The sequence below is a fragment of the Arvicola amphibius genome, chromosome 2, assembly GCF_903992535.2.
Source record: "Arvicola amphibius chromosome 2, mArvAmp1.2, whole genome shotgun sequence".
NCBI lineage: Eukaryota > Metazoa > Chordata > Mammalia > Rodentia > Cricetidae > Arvicola > Arvicola amphibius.
The window spans coordinates 24,366,259-24,389,146 of record NC_052048.2 but is presented as its reverse complement, the minus strand read 5'-3'; the positions used below and the strand labels follow the sequence as shown (position 1 = coordinate 24,389,146).

The following is a 22,888-nucleotide window of genomic DNA, read 5'->3' as shown; positions in this document are numbered from 1 at the left end:
ATCCTCACAAAGGAAACAACGCAATTAGAATAAAGCACCCCTCATGCACCCTCAGCCAGCTGGAGTGGTTGGTCAATCCCTGGCTTCCCATTCAGCACAGTGCTAATGCTGCCTTTTGCCTAGTGTTTGCCAAACTCATGTAACCATAATACCTTTTCCAGATACCTCCAAAAACACTGCCTTTGATCATGTAGCAAGGGGCTATGCTCAGCCCAAAGATGCAGACAGGAACCACCCTAGGCTCCCTGCCTCCAGGAGCTCCCAGCCTGAGACAGCAGCGGGAGAGGAGGAAGCATCCAGACAGGCCACTGACGATGGAGGAACTGGGTGTGGGCTGGCACGGAGGGAGAACACTTGGCATGCCCATGGGCCCTAGGCAGCGGAAGATACAACCACGAGCCACATGAAGTAAACCACCTACCTGACCCAAGAGAGGAAGAGAAGCGGGCAGGGAGGAGACAGGTGAGAGTAGCATGGGTGGGGGGAGGGTGTTAGTCATCAGGCATCCGTGGTGGGTGTGCCACCTGGAGTTCCCGGAAACTGCAAGTCTGTGAGCCATAGTCGGGATGACTAGAGGTAGGGCTGGGTTTTCATCAGCTCTTGGGACTCGCGTCTCGGACCCGTTTGCTGAGGTGTCTGTGGTCAAGGCTTTTCTCCACTCCCACTCTGTGGGTTTGAATGAGTGCACCAAGCTGGCCGGGATGGACTGAGATCGGTGGGGTGGGTGTGTCAGGCCCGCCCAGGAGCAGGTCCTACCGGCACAGCTCAGCCCAGCCCAGAGTGTCAGAGTGTCAGCGGAAGCAGTCTTGGGGCAGCGGCTGAGGAAGAGCGGCAGAACACAGGTATGGGGGTGTGACAAGCGGGGACTCACCAGAAGTGGGGGACATTGGTGAGGTTGGAGAATACAGGTGGGCTGTAGGCTTTGGGGAACCCTTTTGGATAAGGCGAGAGGGCAAAAGGAGCTGCCCCCCCCGGGGGGGGGGACGGACAGATCTTTCCACAGGGGGCCTGAAGAGGCAGCCAACATGCCTGGCAGACCCAAAGGCCTGAAGCCCCACTGTGAACCACCTTAGGGTCCTCCCCTAAATCGTTAGGCTCCTGCTTTCATGCTGACCCTGAGCTCCCTGAGGAGAGCTCTCTGAGATCTGCTCCCCTCACACCCACTCATCCTGCAGGACCGGGTCCTAACCTGGAAGACACTGAGCTGAACTGATTAAAGTTAGCTAAAGATCTGACTGGAAAGACAGCCCTCCCTGGTCACTAAGGTGTGTTTTATTTGGGTTATTTGGTTCTGGGATAGAATGACTATAAACTAAGCACTTGTCCTACCACTGACTGCCCCCCACCCCCTGCTCTTGAGATGTAGCCCAGGCTGGCCTCAAAATCTAAACGTAGGCAAGGAGGTCCTTGAACTCTTGATTCCTCTCCCTCTGGAGTCTGGGATTTCAGGCACGGGCCACCACGTTCCTGTAAGTGCTGGGGTTGAACCCAGAGCATGCTAGGCAAGCACCCCACCAACTGGGGAGCTGCATCCTCGCTCTCCTGACTGACCCTTTTGGGGAATGAAGTCTTTTTGTCTGTGTGTTTGTTTTTTCAAGACAGTATTTCTCTGTGTAACAGTCCTAGCTGTCCTGCAACTAGCTCTTGTAGACCAGGCTGGTTTTGAACTCACAGAGATCCGCCTGCCTCTGCATCCCAAATGCTGGAATTAAAGGCATGTACCACCACCGCCCAGCCCGAAGTCTCATGCTTTCTAGGATGGTCTTCAACTCCTAACCTCAAATGATCCCTAGCCTATCAGCTTTCCGGATAGTTTCTACTACACGAGTGTGCCACCACGCTCAGATCTACTTCATCTATTTTTCTGTTGTGCCCGAGGTTAAGCCCACGACCTTGTGAATGCCAGTAACCTTCCTGCCACCGAGCTACCCCCAGCCCTCCCAGGTCTGTTTAAATGGATCGTGAGGAAGCGCTGCCCCGACCTGACATGCTGAAACGGAAGGGTGATGGGCCGTCTGGTCTCTCTGTCCCCACAGCTTTGACAGACTATGGCTCATAAGTAGCAAAGGGGAGGAAATGCGCTATTGTGCATGTGTGAGAACCTGTGGAAGGCTGTCTGGGACCTTTGCCATCCTCGTGCAGGCCACTGCCTGCCTACTGCCTACGGTTTTAAGGGACTCAATGACAAGAAAGGGACTCAAAGACTTCCAGAACTCTTCGTTTCTGATAAGCTGAAGTCACAGCCCTGGGGGAAATGGAGGCAAGGAATATGACAGTGGCCCTCACCTCTCAAACAACCAGAGACACCAGAGGCCAGCTCAGCCTGTGCCATTAGCTCTCCCCACCCCACTCCCCCCCAGTATATGCCCCATAATAATAGTAATAAAACCAAGGAGGGGACTGCAGAAGAGGGGAGAGCTGATGGGAATATTGGCGTAGCTAGGAGGCAAAGTGTTCGTCTGGTGTGCACTAGGCCCTGGGTTCATCCCCAGCATCAAAAACAAAGGGTGTGGGCCTCTGAGGCAGTGGTGTGATGGAAGTTCAGAGTAAGGTCACCCAGCCTAAAAGGCTCCGAGCTTATTCAGAAGAGGCAGGACCTGTCAGGCCTGAAGCGAGGGTAAGACGTACACAGGGCAGAGATCAGCACGGTGCGAGCCTATGGCAGTGACTTTGAGGGGGGGGGGAGGTTGGTACTTTCTTTCCTGTTTTTCCAGCTTTGGGAGGTAGGGTGGAGGGACAGGTAGGTAATCTGTCATCTACACAGTGGGGTAACTAATTACTGGACTGTGGGTCACCTATGACTTCTGGCTTTCCCAGAAAAGCACTGTGAAGGCTGATCATAGTCCCAGCACTCAGGAGCCTGAGGTAGAAGAATTGTGAATTCCAAGTCAGCCAGAGATAGGCTGTGAGATCCTATCTCAAGGAGAAAGGAAGAAAGGAGGGGGGAGAGGGAAAAGGGAAACCCCACTGAAGGGGGCTAGACAGGTATAGGAAGGGAAAGTGCGGCCAGGTGGTGGTGCGCACGCCTTTAATCCCAGCACTCCGGAAGCAATGGCGGGCGGATCTCTGTGAGTTCAAGGCCAGCCTGGTTTACAAGAGCTAGTTCCAGGACAGGCTCCAAAAGCTACAGAGAAACCCTGTCTCGGGGGGGAGGGGGGGGAAGGAAGGGAAATTGCTGAGCCCAGGAGGGAGACTGAAGCTGAGGACCATGTTGGAAGGGCAGGGAGAGAAAGACTGGGGGAGAGAGGACAAGCAGGGCTGTCTTGAACAGGGAGAAGACAGGACCCCAGTGACGGGGCAGGATTCCTGGGCCTGCAACCAACGAATGGCTACTGGTGGGCCACAGGAGGCCTCTTCTCTCTTTCTGGTGACCCCAGACCCTATCTTCTTCTAGGCTGGGTGACCTCACTCTGAACTCTCCAAACCATCGCCCTGGCCCTCAGTCTCAGGAGAAGCTGACCAGCAGCTTTAAACCGTTCACAGGAAGGCCAGAACACACCTTTTGGTTTAGTTTTGTTTTGAGAGCAACTCTTACCGTGTAATTCTGCTGCCCTGAACTCACTACGTAGAAAAGTACGGACACCCTGGCCGACAGGGTTTTCTTGCCTGGTCTAAACCTGGTTATGTAGACCAGGCCTGGGACCTGTGGTGACCTTCCTGCTTTCCGCCGCTCAAGTGCTGGCATTATAGGTATAAACCAGCACACCTGAGACCGGGGCAGATCTAAGACAGGGTTCTCGGCAAACTCAGGGGCCCTGTGGGGAGCTTAGTGACTGCACATGATGTCACCCTGGCACCCAAGCCTGTCGGGGGTGAGGTGCATCTGCTTGGCAGTGCTTGAACAGAAGCAGAGAAAGTGTCAAAGGGGCAATTTAGACACTTAGGAAGAGGAGTGCTATTTCCTGTGTTTGGGCTGAGAAATGACCTGAGGTTACCCCAGAGGTAATTGTAGGCACAAAGACCTGAACGCTGGCCCCTTGGAGAAGGCAGAAAGATGTGAATTGGTAACAGGAGTCACCGAGCAAGCTGTCTGTGGCACATGGGAGAGAGGCAAGGTGGGGAAGCAGAGTGCCGGTGGTGGGCAGACTCTTCCTGTCACTGCTGAGTTTGCTGGCTGCAGCGATCTTCCGCATCACACTGTCGGCTACAGTCTGGGGAGGATGGCCCCCTTCGGCAGAGCAGGGGGGCCGCGTGGAGGGCTGATCATGAGCTAGCCTCCTGCCCACTTTACTCTTGGCTTTTACTTCCTGCCTGTGACAGAAAATAGCCCTGCCCCTCGCCCTTATCTCAGCTAAGAGCAGCACCCAGCCCAGCTCAGAGGGCAATGGAACAGGTTCCAGAGGTCCTGAGGAGGTAAGGAACAAGGGCCCCAGATGTGCACGTGGGATCCCAAAGAGAGGGATGCCTCGAGCCACTGGCCTGCTCTGATTTGAGGGTGGAAAGCATTGTGCCCCTGGTTCCTCTGTGTTGACTGTGGTTTCTCTGGTGCTCCATGCCTGTGGGCCGAGATATTTTTTGCATACATCTGTATGAGCATGCGCTTATGAAGAAACCTGGCTCTCTGTGCTCGTTAAAGATTTCCCCTAAGGCAGGGGCCAGGACTCCTTTTCTTCTCTGGTCCACGTGGCTCTGCAAGTGTAACAGCCTGAACACAGACACTGATTTGGATGCTAATGTATGCATGCCTCCGTGTGTCTGTGTGTGAAAATGTGTGTCATGGTGTGCCTGTGTGACATCAGTGAGTGTCCCTGTTACCAAGCTGTGTAGACCTCCATGGCCCCCTCCTAGCTGGAGAAATGAAACATAACTCTTCCTTCTTTATGGAGGTAACTGCTACTTAGATTTTTTTTTCCATCTCTGCCTCCCCCCAGCCTGGCCTCTTCTTCAAGGCAGAATTGGGGAGAGGGTCTGTGCCACTTCTCCCCCACACCTACACCCCTCTTTCCACACTCCTCTTTGGCAGTTTTTCCCATCTTTGCCATCTGGCCTGGCACTGGGCCCGTACAGCTCCTGAGCCAGGAGCCTGGGCAGAGCTCAGGGAAGGAGGGGAACAGAGTAAGGGGCCAGGCAGGGGCCTTAGCAGCTTGGCCTTTCTGTCTGTTACAAGGGAGCTTTTTCACAGAGTCTCCGCCATAAAGAAACCCAAGAACTTCTCTTTGGAATAGGGTAATGAGACCATCGCCATTTCCTTTTTTAAGGGATCCCTTTAAGTAGCAGTTCAAAGATTCTTTCACATTTTGATCTACTTAAGCTTTCTAACTTGTTTTGACAGAGAGTCTTGAAATTCCTGGAAAAGAATGTATTCCTGCACTCAGTATCTAGAATGTTCTTCCTAATTGTAGGAGTTCTTGATTTTACAAGTAAAATGGTAAGATTTTGGTTACAAAATGATAGTTCTTGCTGTTTTGCTTATAAACTGTTACTGAATTTTTGAAATTTTTTTTCATTTTTGTAGTGATTTATTTTATTCTGAGTGCGATGTTGTTTTGCCCACATGTATGTCTGTATGAGGGTGTCAGATTCCCCAGAACTGGAGTTATAGACAATTTTAGCTGCCATGTGGGTACTGAGAATTGAACCTTGGTCCCCTGAAAAAGCAGCCAATGCTCTTAACCACTAAGCCATCTCTCCAGCCCCACTAATTTTTTAAATGATATATATGTTCGTGTCTGTATGTGGGTATGTGCAGGGGCCTGAGGGGACCAGAGGTGTTGGAGTCCCTGGAGCTGGTTGTGAGTCACCCGACAATGAGAGCTTGGAAGTGAACCCTGGTTCCCCACAAGAGCAGTACAAGCCTTCACCTGCCGTCTCCCCAGGTCCCTTAATGAAACTGTAATGCAAGTGTTTCCGTAAGGCCTGTGCAGAGACCTGGTGTCCTGTCAGTCAGTAAAGAGCAGAGGCAGAAGTGTGGTAAACGATTCGGTGGTTATAGAAGCACCAAGAATAAGCTAATTGCTGGATGGAAACCATTTTCCTTCCAAGTGGCCAAAGAGATTCACTCAGGGAACCTAGGCTGAAGTGTGTGTTTAAGAATGTGATCCTCACCCTAGGGCTTTGCCATCTAGTTGGGGAGGGGGAATAAATACACAAAACAGCAGGTGGGTTAAAAGCACTTAAAAGCAGCCAGCTAAAAGGTGTTTCTCTTTTGGAGACCAGGTGTCCCTTTTGGCTCAGGCTGGCCCTCGCTCCTGGGCTCCTCCTGTCTCAGCCTCCTGAGTAGCTGGGACTTCAGGAATGCAGCACTGCTCCTTGCTTAAGTGCTTCAGTACTCTGGGGAAGATTGCAAAGAGGCACATCTGTGTGTGTGAGAGAGAGATGGGTGTGTGCAGCCAGTGTGCTGAGAGGATTCAAAAGGAAGTGGGTATTAAAACAGATACCAATTGGACAAATGAGGAAATGATATGTTACCCATGGGCATAGATTTCATACGGGCAATTATGAAAGACCAGGTAGTCTGTGCGGCACCCATCCACAAACCCTCCTTCATTCTTGTTGGGAGCTGCAATGTACAGTTTTGGACTTTGGAGTTGGGCGGTCCAAGATTTTGGGTCCTGCCTTTATTCCTCGGAGACCGACTTTTGTTTTCTTTCCTATAACAATGAAGACAAACACACCTACCTCAAAGAACTGTGGGGAGAACTAGAGACGACATGCTTGGCCTGGCTGCTGGAGTGGCTGATGTCTTCCCACTCCACCTGTACTGGTGTAGATGCTGAGGTGGCAAAGATGTAAGCCTCCTCCTGAAGCCCCTCCTGCTCAAAGCCTAAGGAGAGGGACTAAGAACTAGCTGTCACCGTGCATGTAGGAACAGCTGAGGTGTCTGTGGACCACGCGTAGCCTAAAGGAAGGGGCTCGACCACAGTTGCCCTGCAGAGGAAGACAGAGCCAGGAAAGAGGTCACACGGCCTCGTGTAAAATGACCAGGTTTATTGGGTAGCAAAGGGGAGGAAGAACATTCCAGGCTGAAGAAATGCCAGCTAAGGCAGAGGCCTGCAAACACAACATATGTGCAGAATTTGCTGGCTCGCTGTAAGTGGGGCAGAGGGACACGGTCCTTTGCTGTTCAGCACGTTTACATCTGACTTGGTTCCAGTATCAGTATCTGTGGGGTACTAGTAGTATCTCAGACCCCTTCAGCTGCCAACGTTTTTGGAGGCATAAATCCTACACATATTGTCCTATATACCTCAAAGTACCTGTCCCTAAGCCCAGGGCAGGTACTACATACCTGTAACCCCAGCACTTGGGAGATGAAAACTGGAGGAGCAGGAGTTCAAAGCCACCCTTGGCTACTTAGTCTTAGAGCAGTCTAGGTCACATGAGACCCTGTGTCCTCCCCTTCTTCCCCCAAACCACCTATCTCTAGGGTGCTTATAACCCATGTAATACAATATAAATAGATTTTTATTGTTGTTTTTGTTCCACTTTCTCTTTGAATGTGAGTGTGCACTGAACCCTCCTGCATTTGTGTTTTGAAAAAGGGAAAAGGGTTTCCCTGTATAATCCCATATATTATATATTATATAAGCCTATCTCATTTCCTTATCTCGCCCAGTCTATTGTCCTGCCTCAGCCTCTGGAATTACAGGCCTGTGCCCCACACCCTACTTTTTAAAAAAAACGTTTAAAGAATATTTCTTTTTATTTTATATGAATGGATGTTTTGGCTGCATGTATGTCTGTGTACCACGAGTGTACAGTGCCCATGGAAGCCAGAGAGGGCATTTGATATCTTGAAACTGGAGTTACAGACAGTTGTGAGCTGCATGTGGGTACTGGGAATTGAACCCAGGTCCTCTTGAAGAGCACCAAATTCTTTTTTTTTTTAAAAAAAAAAAACAAAGATCTTTCTTTGTTGTTCTGTTTTAGACAGGGTCTCTCGTCGTAGCTCTGGCTATCGTAAAACTTGCTTTGTAGACGGGACTGGCCTTGAACTCATTGATGTAGGGTCTTCCTCTAGAGCCCAGGGTGACCTTGAATTTGGAATCTTCCTGCTCTCTGAGAGCTGTGAGTACCACCATCCCAGACCAGTGTTTCCACACTGCACTTTTTGAGGGACAAATGGCAAGAGAAAAGTCGTATAAATATTCAAGACAAGCTTTTTTTTTTCTCCTGAGATGAGGTCCTGCTGTGTTTCCACGGCTGTTTTTAACCTCCTGTGTTTAAGTGGCAATCCTGCCTCAGCATCCCTAGCAGCTCGATGTGATCTGTTTGGCTGGTTTGAGACAAAGCCTCACTCTGTAACCTAGGCTGAACTCTTGGCAATCTTCCTAAGCACTGGGATTACGAGTGTGAGGAAGGTGACCTTGAACCCCTGTTCCTCCTGGCTCAGTCTTCCAAGCACTAGATTGCAGGTGTGTACCATCGCATGTGGGTGTACTTAGAGTTTATAAGGCCCTGGGGTCCACCCCTTACCAGCACACGCTACAGTATGGGTGCATGCATGGAAGGATGGATGGAAGAATGAGCAGCTCTCGGAAACTGGATGCAACGTGAAATAAGCAAACTGGGCAAACACTGTATCACTCCACTCCCGTGAGGTATCTAGAACAGACAATTCAGGGACATAAAGTAGGAAAGAGGGTACCAGAGACCGGGGAAAGGGGTGAGGCAGGGAGTATTGCTTTATGAGTATAGCACTGTTGGACATAATAAAAAAATCCATTTCTGGAAATGATTTGTGATAAGACATATATTAACGGCATGAAGTTATACCCTCTTTAAAATGATATTAAGGGATAGCGGATGGCTCAGCAAGTATTCAGGGTACTTGCTGCTCTTCCGGAGGTCCCAACTTTTGTTCCCAGCACAACTGCCTGTAACTTCAGCCCCAGGAGATCCTAGATTCTGGCCTCCTTGGTCACTACACTCATATGCACACCCCCACCACCACACATAAATACACATAATTAAAACAGTAATAACAAGGACTTGGATAGCCAAGTGGTGCACGTCTTTAATCCTAGTACATGGGAGGCAGAGAGGCAGGAGGATCTCTGTGAGTTTGAGGCCAGCTTGGTCTACATAGTGAGCTCCAGACCAGATGGGGTTAAGAGAGATTCTGTCCCAGGACAGCCAGAGCTACGCAGAGAAATCCTGTATAAAACCAAACCAAACCCCAGAGAGATGGCTCAGAGGTTGAAAGCACTTGTCGCTCTTGCAGAGGACTGTGGTTTAGCTACCACCACCCACATGGCTGCTCACAGCTTCTGCCACTCCAGGTCTGAAGAGCCTGATGAAGAAGTTCTAGTCTCCAACGGCACCGGGCACACACATGATACACATCCATGCACTCAAGCAGAGTGCTCATAATCATAAAATTAAAAAAAAATAACTATTTTTAAATTAAATAAAATGATGTTAGAGTCGGGTGCAGTGGGAGACACCTGCATCCCCAGCTGAGGCAGAACACTTCAACTGTGGAGCTCAGGCCAGACAGCTGGGCAGCATAGTCAGACTGTGGTTCCAGGAAGAGAAGTCAAATAAACTAGGGCTGAGGATGGTGGCACACACATATAACCCTAGCACTTGGAAGGTTGGGGCAAGAGGCTCAAGAGTTCAAGGCCAGCCTCAACTTCACATCAAGTTTAATGCCAGCTTAGGTTACATGAGATCCCGTCTCAAAAAAAAAATTAAGTTATTTGCTAGTGACCCACTGAGCCATCAAGAAGGGGCAGAGTGAAAAACACCACTTTTGGGTGAAGTGACAACATGATGTGTTGTTTTCGTCAATTGGTGTTGTGACAAGATAAAAAAAATCAAGTTATATTTATTCTAACACACACACACCTGTATATGAGGCGGCGATGGGGAGGTGGCTCCTGTGGCCTCGTGCATATGAGGGAGGTGGGGCCCTAAGGCCCTATCTTGTCCATTATCTACCTCTCAGCTCTCCGTGGTGCACCAGTTGGTTCTCTGGTTGGGAGTGTACCATGGCTTAGTAAGGAGGGCTCACAGTTCTTGGGGCTACAGTTCTCGACCTGAGGGTCATGACTTCTTTGGGGGTAACATATCATATCCTGCATATCAGATATTTACATTCATAGCAGTAGCAAAATTACAGTTATCAAGTAGCAACGAAATAATGTTATGGTTGGGGATCACCACAAATGAGGAACTGTATTAAAGGGTTGCAGCATTAGGAAGGCTGAGAACCACTGCCTTGGAGCCTCCCCCACCTTTCTGACGGGAACGCTAAAGTGCTGCTTTTAATGTGCCTCTGACCAGGGCTGCTGGCAACTGCCTTGCAGTACACCAGCACATTCCTAGTCTCACTTTGTAGATGAAGAAATGCAGCATTAGGTCAGTCAAACTGAATCCAGCTGGTCTCTCTGACCAAAGCCAGCCCACAAGGGATAGGTGAATAGGATGGAGATGACTGGGATTGTGCTAGACTTGAGAGTCTGAACTTTATCCCTAGATAACAGGGCACCCAGCCAGCCCCCGGTCCAGAGGAAGTGTGCAGCAGCCCCTTCTCCCACTGGTCAGACCTATTTGTGCTGTTTGTTGGTAGTCTTCCTCTAATGGACCGTGAAGTAGGCCGGTGGGACAAGGCCTTTGTTTTATTGTTTGCTGCTGGAGCAGGCTGGAACCTTCTAAGGATTCCATAAGCATTTAAGGGCAGGAGGAAAGGCAGGTTCTAAGAACAGTGATGGAAGCATTTTCATCTTACTTAATGTCCAAACAACGTCTTGAAGTAGAAGGCACTCAGACTCCTTCACTTGCACCCAGATAAGGAAAGTGAAATTCAGAGAGAATGACGTCTCTGGGGTCACAAACCAAGGCAAGTGACAAAGCCAGCACTCAAGCATAGCCTGTCTGGGATCGGTGACTGCAGGACCTGGGCAGGACACTGATGACAGAGGGGCGCTATAATAGTCATTCTGGCAAAAGGATGGAGAAGGTGGAGCAAAGAACCCTGAGGCTGAGAAAGGACCCAGGGGGCCAGTCGTGTTAGCTAAGCTTTTAGAGGACTGTTCAATCTCTACTAACTTTATTTTTGCCTTGCCTTCCTATTCCAGGTCTCCACTGTTGAAGTTGTGGCACCAAAGGCTTCCAGCCTTGGCCAATCATCTGCCCCTGAGGTCATAGACTCCACTCCCATGTCTTGCCTTTGCTTGCTTTGGGACAGACTCTGCATAGCCACCAGGCTACCACCCTGGAGGTGAAAGCCATGCTCATACCTTAGCATTCCCCATGATGCCTCAGCCTAGTTTCTCTTCCCACTTGGACACGATGTTTGCCAATTCTTCAGCCAATGCCTCTTCCAACAGCCCTGTGCCCCAGTGCCGTGACTATCGGGGTACACATCGTCTGCATATGGTGGTCTACAGCCTGGTGTTGGCGACTGGTCTCCCTCTCAACGCTCTGGCTCTATGGGTCTTCCTGCGTGTGCTGCGCATAAACTCGGTGGTGAGCGTGTACATGTGTAACCTGGCAGCCAGCGACCTGCTCTTCACCCTGTCACTGCCCCTGCGCCTCTCCTACTATGCACGGCACCACTGGCCCTTCCCGGACTTCCTGTGCCAGACGTCGGGCGCCATCTTCCAGATGAATATGTACGGCAGCTGTATCTTTCTGATGCTCATCAACGTGGACCGCTACGCGGCCATCGTGCACCCGCTGCGACTGCGCCACCTGCGGAGGCCCCACGTGGCGCGGCGGGTCTGCCTAGGCGTCTGGGCTCTCATCCTGCTGTGTGCCGTGCCCGCCGCCCGCGTGCACAGCCCGTCCACCTGCAGGTACGAGAACAGCACCGTGAGCCTGTGCTTCGAGAGTTTCAGCGATCAGCTGTGGAAGGGCGGGCTGCTGCCGCTCCTGCTACTGGCTGAGACTCTAGGTTTTCTGCTGCCGTTGGCGGCTGTCGTCTATTCGTCGGGCCGGGTCTTCTGGACGCTGGCGAGGCCCGACGCCACTCAAAGCCATCGGCGCCAGAAGACCGTGCGCCTCCTGCTCATCAACCTCATCATCTTCCTGCTGTGCTTCGTGCCCTACAACGCCACGCTGGCTGTGTATGGGTTGCTGAGAGCCAACCTGGTGGAATCCAGCCTTGAGGCCCGCGATCAGGTGCGCGGTGTGCTGATGGTAATGGTGCTGCTGGCCGGCGCCAACTGCGTGCTGGATCCGCTGGTGTACTACTTCAGTGCCGAGGGTTTCCGAAACACCCTTCGCAACCTGGGCACCGCGCTCCAAACGAGGCCTCCGGCTACCAATGGGGCTCGAGGAGTGCTCACCGAACCACCCTCAGAAACCACCCAAAACACAGGGCAGGACGCCACCAGTCAGGGGTTACTCCAGTCTGGCAATCTGGAAACACATATCACCCAGAGCCCCCAGGATTCAGCCCTCTGAAAGGACACAGTGTCACAGTGTACTCTTGGGCCTCCCTTAGGGTGTACATTTCAGGGAGGTGAGCTGGGACTTTGAAGCAACTCCAGTCCTAGTGTGCAGAAGGAAATAAGTGTGTAAGCAAAGGCAGGAAAGCCAGAGTATTGCTGGTGACGCATTAGCTCTGGTTTTCATTCGGAGGAAGTCTGCTCCAGTAAGGAGGAAGCCATGTGGTGAGTATGCCCATGGCTAAGAGCTGATACATGGAAGAGAAGCTGGATCTCCTGAATTTAGGTCATCAGTCTGAGAACTGAAGATTCCCTGACCTTGGTGAATCAACTACACAGAAATTCATCCGTCACCTTCAAATACAAAACTTAGGGTTGGTGGTGGAACCTAGAACCCACTGTCTGCATATGTAGGGCCACCACATTCCCTTTGAACCCCATCCCAGCCCCACCTGCTGCCTTCTGTGCTGACGTGAGGGCCATGGACGCCAGGCCACCTGCCCTCACATCTACTTGGCTTCCCTGCACAGGTGGGAGGCAGAATACAAAGGTTTATCTGATATGCACTGACCTCTTTTGTGACTTGTAACAATTTAGACTTGACACCCAGTATGAGGTGGTGGGGGTAGAGCAGAGCTACGGGTTGAGTCCCTCTCAAATCCTGGTTCTCCGTCCCTTTCTCGGCACATTTTCTCCTTCTGCCACTCTCTGGGTCTTTTCCATTCTGTGTCCTTAATATTCAGCCTTATTTCCCTCCCTCTCCCCCTCCCCATAGACTGTGCTGCTGACCTTGAACTTGGTATGTAGTAGAGGCTGGCCTTGAATTCTTCCCCCCCCCCCCCCAGGCGAGGGTTCTCTCTGTTGCCCTGGCTATCCTGGAACTCAGTCTGTAGACTGGGTTGGCCTTGAACTCACAGAGATTTGCTTGTTTGGCCGTTTTTTTTTTTTTTTTTTGTCTTTTTTTATTCATTTGTTTGCTTTTGTTTTTGAGACTGGGTATCTTTGTGTAGTACTGGCTGTCCTGGAACTCACTTTGCAGATCAAGCTGCCCTCAAACTCATAGATCTGCCTGCCCTGGCATTCTTGAATTAAAGACATGCATCACCACTGCCAGACTTGGCCTTAAACTCTTGATCCTCCTGCTTCAGCGCTTCCTCAGGGCTGGGATTATACGTATGTACACCATGCTCAGATGCAGTCAATATTTTATGGAATTTTTATTTGAGGAAGGCTCTCTACACACAACTCTGCTTCACTTGCTCCTCCCTCATTCTCTCCATACCCCTGTCCTCCTCCCTTTCCCTCCCTCCCCCTCTCCCTTGCCCCTTCATCTTCCCTCCCTCTTCTTTTCTCCCCTCCCTCTCCTCTCCTCTCCTCTCCTCTCCTCTCCTCTCCTCTCCTCTCCTCTCCTCTCCTCTCCTCGCATCTCTCCTTCTCTCCTCTCATTCCTCTCTCCTTCTCTGAGTCTTAACATTTTTGAAATCAAGCATCAGTCCCCAAACTGCTGGGTCTCCAATCCCTTTATGCAAAAATTGAGAGACCTGAGAGCTTTTCTTTTTTCTTATGTTTTTGAAATATGTTAAACATGTTAAACAATACAGAGGCACACACTCCATTTAGCTAAGAGCAGTGATGTCATCACATTTCATAAACCTTCCAGAAGCTTCCGTATATACTGGGGCAAGAACGAGCATGAGAAGGACAGGGGACGTGTTAGCGTTACGAACAGTTTTGACCTCAAGGACTTCCTCAGAAAGCTGGTCTCTGGATCACACTTTGACATCACTTGCTCTGAAGTATTAGAGCTCACATCTAACTTCCTCTAGGATGTTGTTTTTTTGACTCTGGGATGAGGGCATTGGTCAGCTAATTGCTAACTGTGGTTCTTAAGAAGGTGGGGAGTGGGGGTTGGAGGTCAGGTGTATAGCCAGACACACAAATGGGAACACAGGAAGATCTTCTCGGCAAGCAGAGCCTGCCTTCACAGCAAGCAGGAGGCCAGCAAAATGGTTTTCTTCCCTCTTTACCCAGGTAGAAGTTGGGTTGCTGGGAAGGTTGCAGAGTTGGTTCTGCGACAGTTTTAGACCGCAACATTGAGAACTGTGGTCACGTATGTGTCCTATATGCACCATGACCCTGTGTCTCCCACTACAGAGAGATTTCCCAAGTGCTTCTGTTTCAGTAACAATTTGGGCCTTTTGTGTCTTACAAGGGCTTTGGTGATGCACAGGGGTAAAATGACCTCTGGTGGCCAAACCAGGGAACTAACCTCTCTTCCTCAACGATAGGCTAGTATCAGTCCAGGTGGATGGGAGTCCCACCAAGCCCTTACCACCTGCTGCTCTATAGAGGGCTGCTGTTAACATCTGTCCCTCGCTCCTCAGGAGTCAAGGTCTGTGCTCTTCCTGAGAGGATAATATGAGCAGCATCAGCCCTGCTCGGCTGAATCTCGGAAACTGCTACCCAAACAGAGTTAAACAGAATCATCAAAAGTTTTGGGGGTAAGGGTGTGGAGTCTGTGGCTGTAGATCATTTGGTAGAGTGCTTGCCTTGCATGCATGAAATTCCAGGTTTGAAACCCAGCACCACATAAACCTGGCCTGGTATTGTACGCTTTTAATTCCAGTACCCAAGGAGTAGGGTCCTGGTGGCACATCCCTTTAAATCAACACTGGGGAAGCAGAGATGAGCACCTCTCTGTGAGTTTCGGGCCAGCCTCATCTACATAAATAGAGTTCTAGACAGTCAGGGCTACATAAAGACCCTGTCTGAAAGAAGGAAGGAAGGAAGGAAGGAAGGAAGGAAGGAAGGAAGGAAGGAGTGAAGGCAGGAAGCTCAGGAGTTCTAGGTTGTTCTCAGCTCTGGGATACATAAGACTATCTCAAAAAAAAAAAAAGTTCCCAGCTGCGCTGTGTGTGTGTGTGTGGGCGGGGGGGGGGGCTATGCCTCTAATTCCAGAGCTCAGGTGGCAGAGGTAGGCAGATCTCTGTGAATTCAAGGCCAGAGTGGTCTACATAGTCAGGCCAACCAGGGCTATATAGTGAGACCCTCTTCTCAAAAAAGAAAAAAAAAGTAACTTGAGGGGTCTGAGTCTGGTGTGTATGACTATAACCCCAGCTCTGTGGACACTGAGGCCACAGAAGCATGCATTTGAGGCCAGCACCTGCAAGTCACTAGGAGTGATCTCTAGCACTATAAAGCTAAATCAAGAACAAATACATTGACAATATGAGTACTTTCATATTCAGGTACTGAGCAGACTCTAGAGTAATTAAAACAGCATGCATCACCCCATGGACCATGTAACTTATTCCAATATTTGCATGCATTCTCTTTCTTCCTCCATTTCCCAGGTAGAATGTAAGCTCCCTGGCCTGGGAGCAAGGATTTGGTTGGTTGGCTCATTGATGTATTCATTGGCGAGTGCCTGGTACAGAGGAAGCACTCAATAAAGACTCACTGAATGACCAGTCAGACCTTGTGACGTCCTTGGACATCTACGGATGAGGATGAGCAGTTAACTATAATGGAAGACGGGAGGTAAAGGAAAGCAGGGAAGGTGCCGGCGGTTAACTGGGGGGGGGGGCTGAGAGGTGCCCAGGGAGGTTTGCTCACAGACATATTTTTGTTTGTTTGTTTGTTTTAAAAAAATATTTATTTATTTATTATGTATACAATATTCTGTCTGCGTGTATGCCTGTAGGCCAGAAGAGGGCACCAGACCCCATTACAGATGGTTGTGAGCCACCATGTGGTTGCTGGGAATTGAACTCAGGACCCTTGGAAGAGCAGGCAATGCTCTTAACCTCTGAGCCATCTCTCCAGCCCCCAAAGATTTTATTTATTTATTATGTATACAATATTCTGACTGCATGTGTGCCTGCAGGCCAGAAGAGGGCGCCAGATCTCATTACAGATGTTTGTGAGCAACCATGTGGTTGCTGGGAATTGAACCCAGGTCCTCTGGAAGAACAGTCAGTGCTCTTAACCGCTGAGCCATCTCTCCAGCCCTTGTTTTGTTTTTTGAGACCGGCTTCTCTCTGTAGCTTTGGAGCCTGTCCTGGTACTCACTCTGTAGCCCAAGCTGGCCCCTAACTCACAGAGATCTGTTTGCCTCTGCCTTCTGGGTGCTGGGATTAAAGGTGTGCGCCACCACTGCCTGCCCGGCATCATAACAAATATACTTGTAGGAAAGAACTGTAGGGAAATCAGGCAGGGAGACTCTAAAAAAGAGAGCGAGCTATGGGAAGGGCTGCTGTACGGGGAAGTGTGGTCAGGCCCCTGGGAGAAGTAGACAGAAGCAGCTTGTCTCTAGCCAGAACCTATGGTGTCAGACCCAGAACTGCTCCTACACATTTCACCACCGTGAGAACAGGCAAGACTAGATAAAAGAGGTAGTGTAGCCGGGTGGTGGTGGCGCATGCCTTTAATCTCAGCACTCGGGATGCAGAGGTAGGGGGATCTCTGCCAGTTTGAGGCCAGCCTGGTCTACAGAGAGTTCCAGGACAAGACAGGGCAACACAGAGAAACCCTGTCTCGAAAAACAAAACAAAATAAAAAGGTATTGTAGGCAGAAGGAATGAACAACACTGGATAAGTAACAGGCTGTGGAGAATGAAGAAAGCCCAGGTCTCTGCCATTAGTGTCCCCACTCCCCACCCCACTCCTATCAGCAGGCCTATGCTCTGGGCCTGCCTCATTAACATCAAGGGGCATTCCAAGGAGAAAGAAGAGAAAAAGTACCCAGAAAAGAAGAACAATCGTCAGGTATGTTGGTACAGGCTTGTAATCTTAGCTACTCAGGAGGTTGAGGCAGGGGGATCTTTTGTTCAAGGCCAGCCTGGGCAAGTGAGTGAGACCCTGTCTCAAAATAAATAGGGGGCTAAAGGTATTTTTTTTCCAAGCATGTGTAGTGTAAAGACTTTAGTTCAACCTCCAGTATGGAAAAAAGAACGAATTAAAGGGTTGAAACAAAATATCCCTGCTCCCTCCCCCACAAAATAAACTTATTCTGATGACAGAAGTATTGTGACAGACACCGGAGGTTCCAAACTACTCTGGGACCTATAGTAGGAGAATTTAGAATTAAAGGCTAGCCTAGACAAAAAAGAAAAGATCCAAATCAGGCATTGGAGTGCAGGCCTTTAATCCCAGCATTCAAGAGGCAGAAGCAGGCAATCTCTGAGTCTGAGGCCAGTAGGTCTACAGAGTGAGTTCCAGGACAGCCAGGATACATAGAAAAACCCTGTCTTGAAAAACAAACAAGAAGGAAGGAAGGAAGGAAGGAAGGAAGGAAGGAAGGAAGGAAGGGAGGAAGGAAGGAAGAAAAGACCCTGTCTCTCAACAAATATATTAGCAAATAAATATATTGTACACCAGGAGTTCAATATAATGTTTATTATATAATGCCTCTAATTTTTCTTTTTCTTCTCTCTCTCTCTCTCTCTCTCTCTCTCTCTCTCTCTCTCTCTCTCTCTCTCTCTCTCTCTCTCTCTCTCTCTTTCTCTCTCTCTCTCTCTTTCTTTTTTGAGACAAGAGCCAAGATCTCTCTACTTAGCCCTGGCTATCCTGGTACTCACTATGTGACCAGGCCTCTAACTCACAGAGATCCACCTGCCTCTGCCTCTGTAGTGCTGAGATTAAAGCTGAGCACCACTGCACACCTGGCTTGCTTTTTTGAGACAGGCTCTTGCCTGTCCCAGATTGTCTTTGAGCTCTCGATACTCCTGTCTCAGTTTCTGAAGAGTTAAGATCATGTATGCGCTCTGCTGTGCTTTTTGTTTTTCAAGAAAGGGTTTCTCTTTGCAGCTGTCCTGGGACTCACTCTGTAGACCAGGATGACCTTGAACTCACAAAAATCCTCTTTGCCTTGTCTCCACCACTGCCCCGCCCTGCGTTTCTAGGGTGCCTCATCTTATTTAATTAGTATAATGGCCTCTGAGATATGAATATGATTGGCCCCGTTTCACAGAGGAAACACTGGAGAACCTGAGGTCTGAAGGTCACACAACCAGGAAGTGGCTCAGTCTCTGTTTCCCAAACTCTCACTCTACTTCCAGACTTAGGAAACCTGCCACCCCCTCCCTCAATCACAGGCAACCAGTGACTTTCCCAGCTGCTTTCCCTGCAGCCACCTAATTCCCTCCAGGCCCATAATACTTCTTATCTCTATTATATCTCCTTGTGTAACAGTTTTCTCTGAGACTGAAACATTCCACCTTGCAGGGAAATTCCTTAAGCAGGAAAGTCAACAGCACAAAAGAGTTTCAGGAAGTCCCTAAAACTGATCAGATTCATGAAGCCCCTCCCAGTCACAGTAAGCAATAAAAGCTGAGAGGGACTACAGGGAGCACAAAGACCCTCAGACCAGGCTGGCTGCCTGAAAGAAACAGAAATCAGCTGAAGAGGTTTAGACCAACTGAGTCACTTGAAGGGATGTTCTCCAAGTTGCTGAGCCGCCTGCAGGCTGTGCAGTGGGATCCAGGTCCCCAGCTTTGTGAGCTGTCACCCACACTGGGGTGGGCTTTGGCGATGCAGCTGACGTTGAGTCACGTCTGCTCCTCTAAGTAACCTCTCACCCATATTCTTTAAGTAAGTCCAATAAAACTCAGAGATTCGCCAAGTTGGACTTTGGTGGCATCCACACTTTGTTCTGTCCTGGGCTCCTTATCTGGGGTGAGTAGATGTGTGCGTTGCATCTCCCCGGGAAGTACTGTCACGCATCCATCCTCGGTTGGTCACCTTACCTCCTCTTTCCTCCCTCCTTTCACGAACCACCTAGCTGTCCCACTTGGAATAATTATCTCCGCATTGCTCTTCCCAGATCTTTCTTCCCACCCTGGACCATTTCCCGGCTCCCCTATGCCTCCCTTACGCTTGCCTTGGACCCGTGCGCTACACAGTGTGGCTGAGTGAGGGCTGAGACCTGGACCCAACACATCCCCACCACAGTAGCTGGTCTTCGTCAGTGGCACACAGAATGGCTTAGACTTCCTGCAGTTGGCACTGATGCTCTCCCCAAGGCTGAGATACACTCACTTCTGTGACAGTCAGTACTCTTACAGCCCCCAACTCAGCAGGATGGGATAATTCCTCGGTTCTTAAGTTCCTCCAGGTCCATCTCTTCTAGCAGATGGCCGGGAGAGTTGGAATGCAGGTAGCAGTCTTGAGAAACAGTTCAGGAGACTCAGGACGGAGGTGAGCATCCCAAAGGATGGCGGAGCTGCTTCCGTTTTGGCCCCTCACTGTCTCCCAGAAAAGGCCTGCAAGGGTTGCGAACTGGAGTTCCATGACTAGAAAAGGAGAGAGAGGTAAACCTCACATGAGCCTTCCTTCTCTTTCAGCAGGCCCTAGAGACAGACCAGAAGCTAAGACAGTTGTCCCACGCTGCCTTCCAGAACTCTTCAAGAACTGGAAAGAAAAGTTTCTCCTGCTGGGTTTCGAGAAAACCAAAGGCTTCCAGGACTTTGGAATCAAACAAACCTGGCTAGCAATGTCAGCTGTCACTTCTTAGCAATGTGACATTGACCAGTTAACCTCTGTGAGCCTCTGTTTCTAGCCCTGTGAAATGGGGCTCATAGTATCTACTTATTGGGTGGTTGAGGGCCAATGAAATTTGAAAGACACTTTAGAATCCCATAAACGGGAGCTCCTTCAAGCATCAGGGTCTTCGGTAGGGTTCTGGGGTTGCTGGCGGGACTCTTCTGAAAGCCAGCAAGGAGACCAGGTGCATCGTCCAGATGAGCCCTGCTACTGAACAGAACTAGAGGCAGGGGAACGAGCGATAGGCAGGCTGGGCACGTTTCCATGGTGCTGGGTCAAGCAGGCAGCCTTGGGGCAACGACTGGCCCATTGCCCTCTGGGGGCACTCTCTCCCCATGAGGCTGATGTCCAAATCCTATGGACTAATATGGAGGTGGAGAAGTGCAAGAAAGGCAGAGGAGGGAGAGGAGAAGGAAGAGTCAACGTGGAGAAAGGGCCGAGGAGAAGGCTGGAGGGGAAGTAAGGGCCAGGCAGGCACAGGGTGGGGCTGGGAGAGGGGCCCGTGGCCCTGAGGGCAGCGCCAGCCCTGGAGGGAAAGCTCCGACCCAGGGAGGGAGGAGGGACAGGGAGGGAGACCAGCAGCGCTGACACAGCCTCGATGTGTGGAACGGGCTGGGGTTTGGCCCACAGGTCAGGCGTCTGGCAGTATTATGGGATGGAGAGGCCTTAGGAGACAGGGAGAGTATTATGGGCTGGAACAGCCTTAGGAGACTGGGGACTATTATGGGCTGGTGAGGCCCGGCTCCAACTGGAGGCGGGAGGAAGGGGTGCGGGCGGGAAGGGGGGGGTGGTGGTGGAAGGGAGTATTATGGGCTGGAGGCCTCCTGCGACCAGAGGCAAGAGTATTATGGGCTGGCAAGGCCTTCGGTGGCCAGAGGGGGGAGCAGCGGGGGATGGCACCGGCTGCATGTGACTGAGGGGGGGCCAAGTTGGGGGTGATGAGTGGGGGTGGGGGAGCTTATTATGGGATAGCTCTTTGTACCTACTGCGGGGACTGCTTCTCCAGAAGATATTATGGGATGTCGTGTGTGGGAGGGGGAGGGGGCTGGGGGAGTATTATGGGATGGTGGTGCAGAATTGGGAGGGCCTGAGGAGCTCTTCTCCAACCCCCCCACCAGTTCACCCCTTACTCTCTCACCGTTCTAAGGTCAGCCTCCCTCCAAGAGCCCAATGGGAATACCTGAAATTCATCTCTCTACACACTTCACCCACACACACCAACAGCCACTCCCCCCCCCCCCCATACTGGGCACCTCAGCCCATCCTAGGCATCTCCCCTGTCTAGCAGCCACCTCCGGACTGTGGAGGGGAAAATGTAACTCCTGGATAATGGGGAGAAAGCCTCATTTCAAGGTTATGGTGGCCAGTGGTTCCCACCTGCATGTCACCTTTGACCCCCAAATTCTCATGCCACTCTCCTTCCTTTCCTCCCTCGGGTCCACGAAGTGGGGGCCCTTGGGTCTCCCCTCCCCCGCCCCTCCATTTCCTCTCCACCTCCCTCCACAGCCGTAACCAGTAAAACAGGCGGCCGGCTATTATGGGATGGCTGCTCCCAGCAGCTCTGCAGGGAGGGGGCGGTCACCGCGGAATGTCTCTTGTGGGTGGCTATTATGGGATGGCCGCCTCTCTTCGGGGAGGGGTGGGGGCTAGGGAGAAGAAGTATTATGGGATGGACCTAGCACAGCTGGGTGGGGCTGTCCTGGGTAGGTAAAGCTCTGGGGAGGGCATGGGGGGGGGGGGAAAGGAAGGAAGAGGGAGGGAAGAAGCTGGGGAGGGTGGGGTGAGCCCTGGAGCCAGACCTGAGGCCTGGCAGGAGTAACTGGATAGAGAGGTTTCTTTGGTGACAGCTGTTGGAAGAGGCCCCAGGGGCAGGCTCCATCGAGCCAAAGCCTAGGACACCTGGGTCCTCTTCTCATCTTGGGGGTTGCGGAGTACCGGGTATGCGGGGTAGAGCTGGAAGAGCTCCCTGCTACGTGGCTCAAGCACCCCCTTCCACCTGTGCCGCCTATAGCCTGGGGACTATGTCTTTTGCAGGGGGTTGAACACGGAAATGTGAACGCCGAAAAAGTAGAGGCTGAGTGGGCCCCTGAGGGACAAATGTACCTCCGCAAGCCCCGTATGGGCTGCATCCTGTCTAGCTGACTAGTCTTCCCAAATTCTCATTCTGCCAGGGCAGAACACTAGCCCCTGGGATCTCTGAGGAGAGGTGTGAGGAGAGGACTGTGTGCTAAACGCTCCAGGATACCCTCCTCAGGGTGTTATTCCGGGTTCTTGTATACCGTAGGGTGGAAACAATTCTAGATAACTGGCTAGAGAGGCTGCCCCCTTGGGTGCATTCATTAGGAGATTATACCATCCTTAGTCTCTGTGGGCCAATCATGTTAGTGGCTTATTTATAATTGATCAAGGAGGTGAGCATGGGGCAGAGAAGGGAGGGGAGGCACAGAAGCAGGAGGACCACAGCAGCAGCACAAAAACATACCCTACACCTCTCTGGCATTCAAAAGACAGGGAGTAGAGGTGGAGATTTGGCTCAGCAGTTCAACTACTCTTGCTGGTGACTCGGGTTCGGATCCCAGCACCCTCAAAGTGGTTCGCAACTGCCCATAACTCCAGGTCCAGGGGCTATGACACTCTGTTCTGTTTTCTTCACACACTGGGCATGCACATTGTGCACATACATAGTGCGGGCAAACACTCATGCACATGAAATAAAAATCTAAAAAGAAAGATTCAATTAAAACACAGGGAGGGATTTGCACCTTCTTGTGATGGTGTCAGGGAGAAGTGGGGAGTCAGAGAAGCAAAGCGTAAGTGGGTAGAATCTGAAGGGGCAGAATGGGTGTGGCTGATGAATGATACCAATAGTCAAGTCATAGGTAAGAGTCTGTGACTACCTGCTTGTAAACCCTCCCTGGTTTATATTCCCCCATATGTAGTGATGTGGAGTACATGGAGAGGTAGGATCTGAGGAAGTTGGAGATATTTATCACACAACTGAATTTGAGGTC

At 50.8% G+C, this 22,888-nt stretch overlaps 1 protein-coding gene and 1 non-coding gene across 2 annotated transcripts; both read left to right on the top strand.

Moving 5' to 3' along the window:
* The first annotated feature begins 4,260 nt into the window (after positions 1-4,260).
* Lpar5 (lysophosphatidic acid receptor 5) lies at positions 4,261-12,847 on the top strand. Its single transcript, XM_038320962.1, has 2 exons — positions 4,261-4,353; positions 11,022-12,847. Exon 2 carries the CDS (start codon positions 11,197-11,199, stop codon positions 12,349-12,351), a length of 1,155 nt encoding a protein of 384 aa, XP_038176890.1. The 5' UTR covers positions 4,261-4,353; positions 11,022-11,196; the 3' UTR covers positions 12,352-12,847.
* Positions 9,614-9,749, top strand: LOC119808578. The gene has a single exon (XR_005284501.1). It is a non-coding gene; the product is annotated as a small nucleolar RNA SNORA21 (small nucleolar RNA).
* Positions 12,848-22,888: the final 10,041 nt, after the last annotated feature.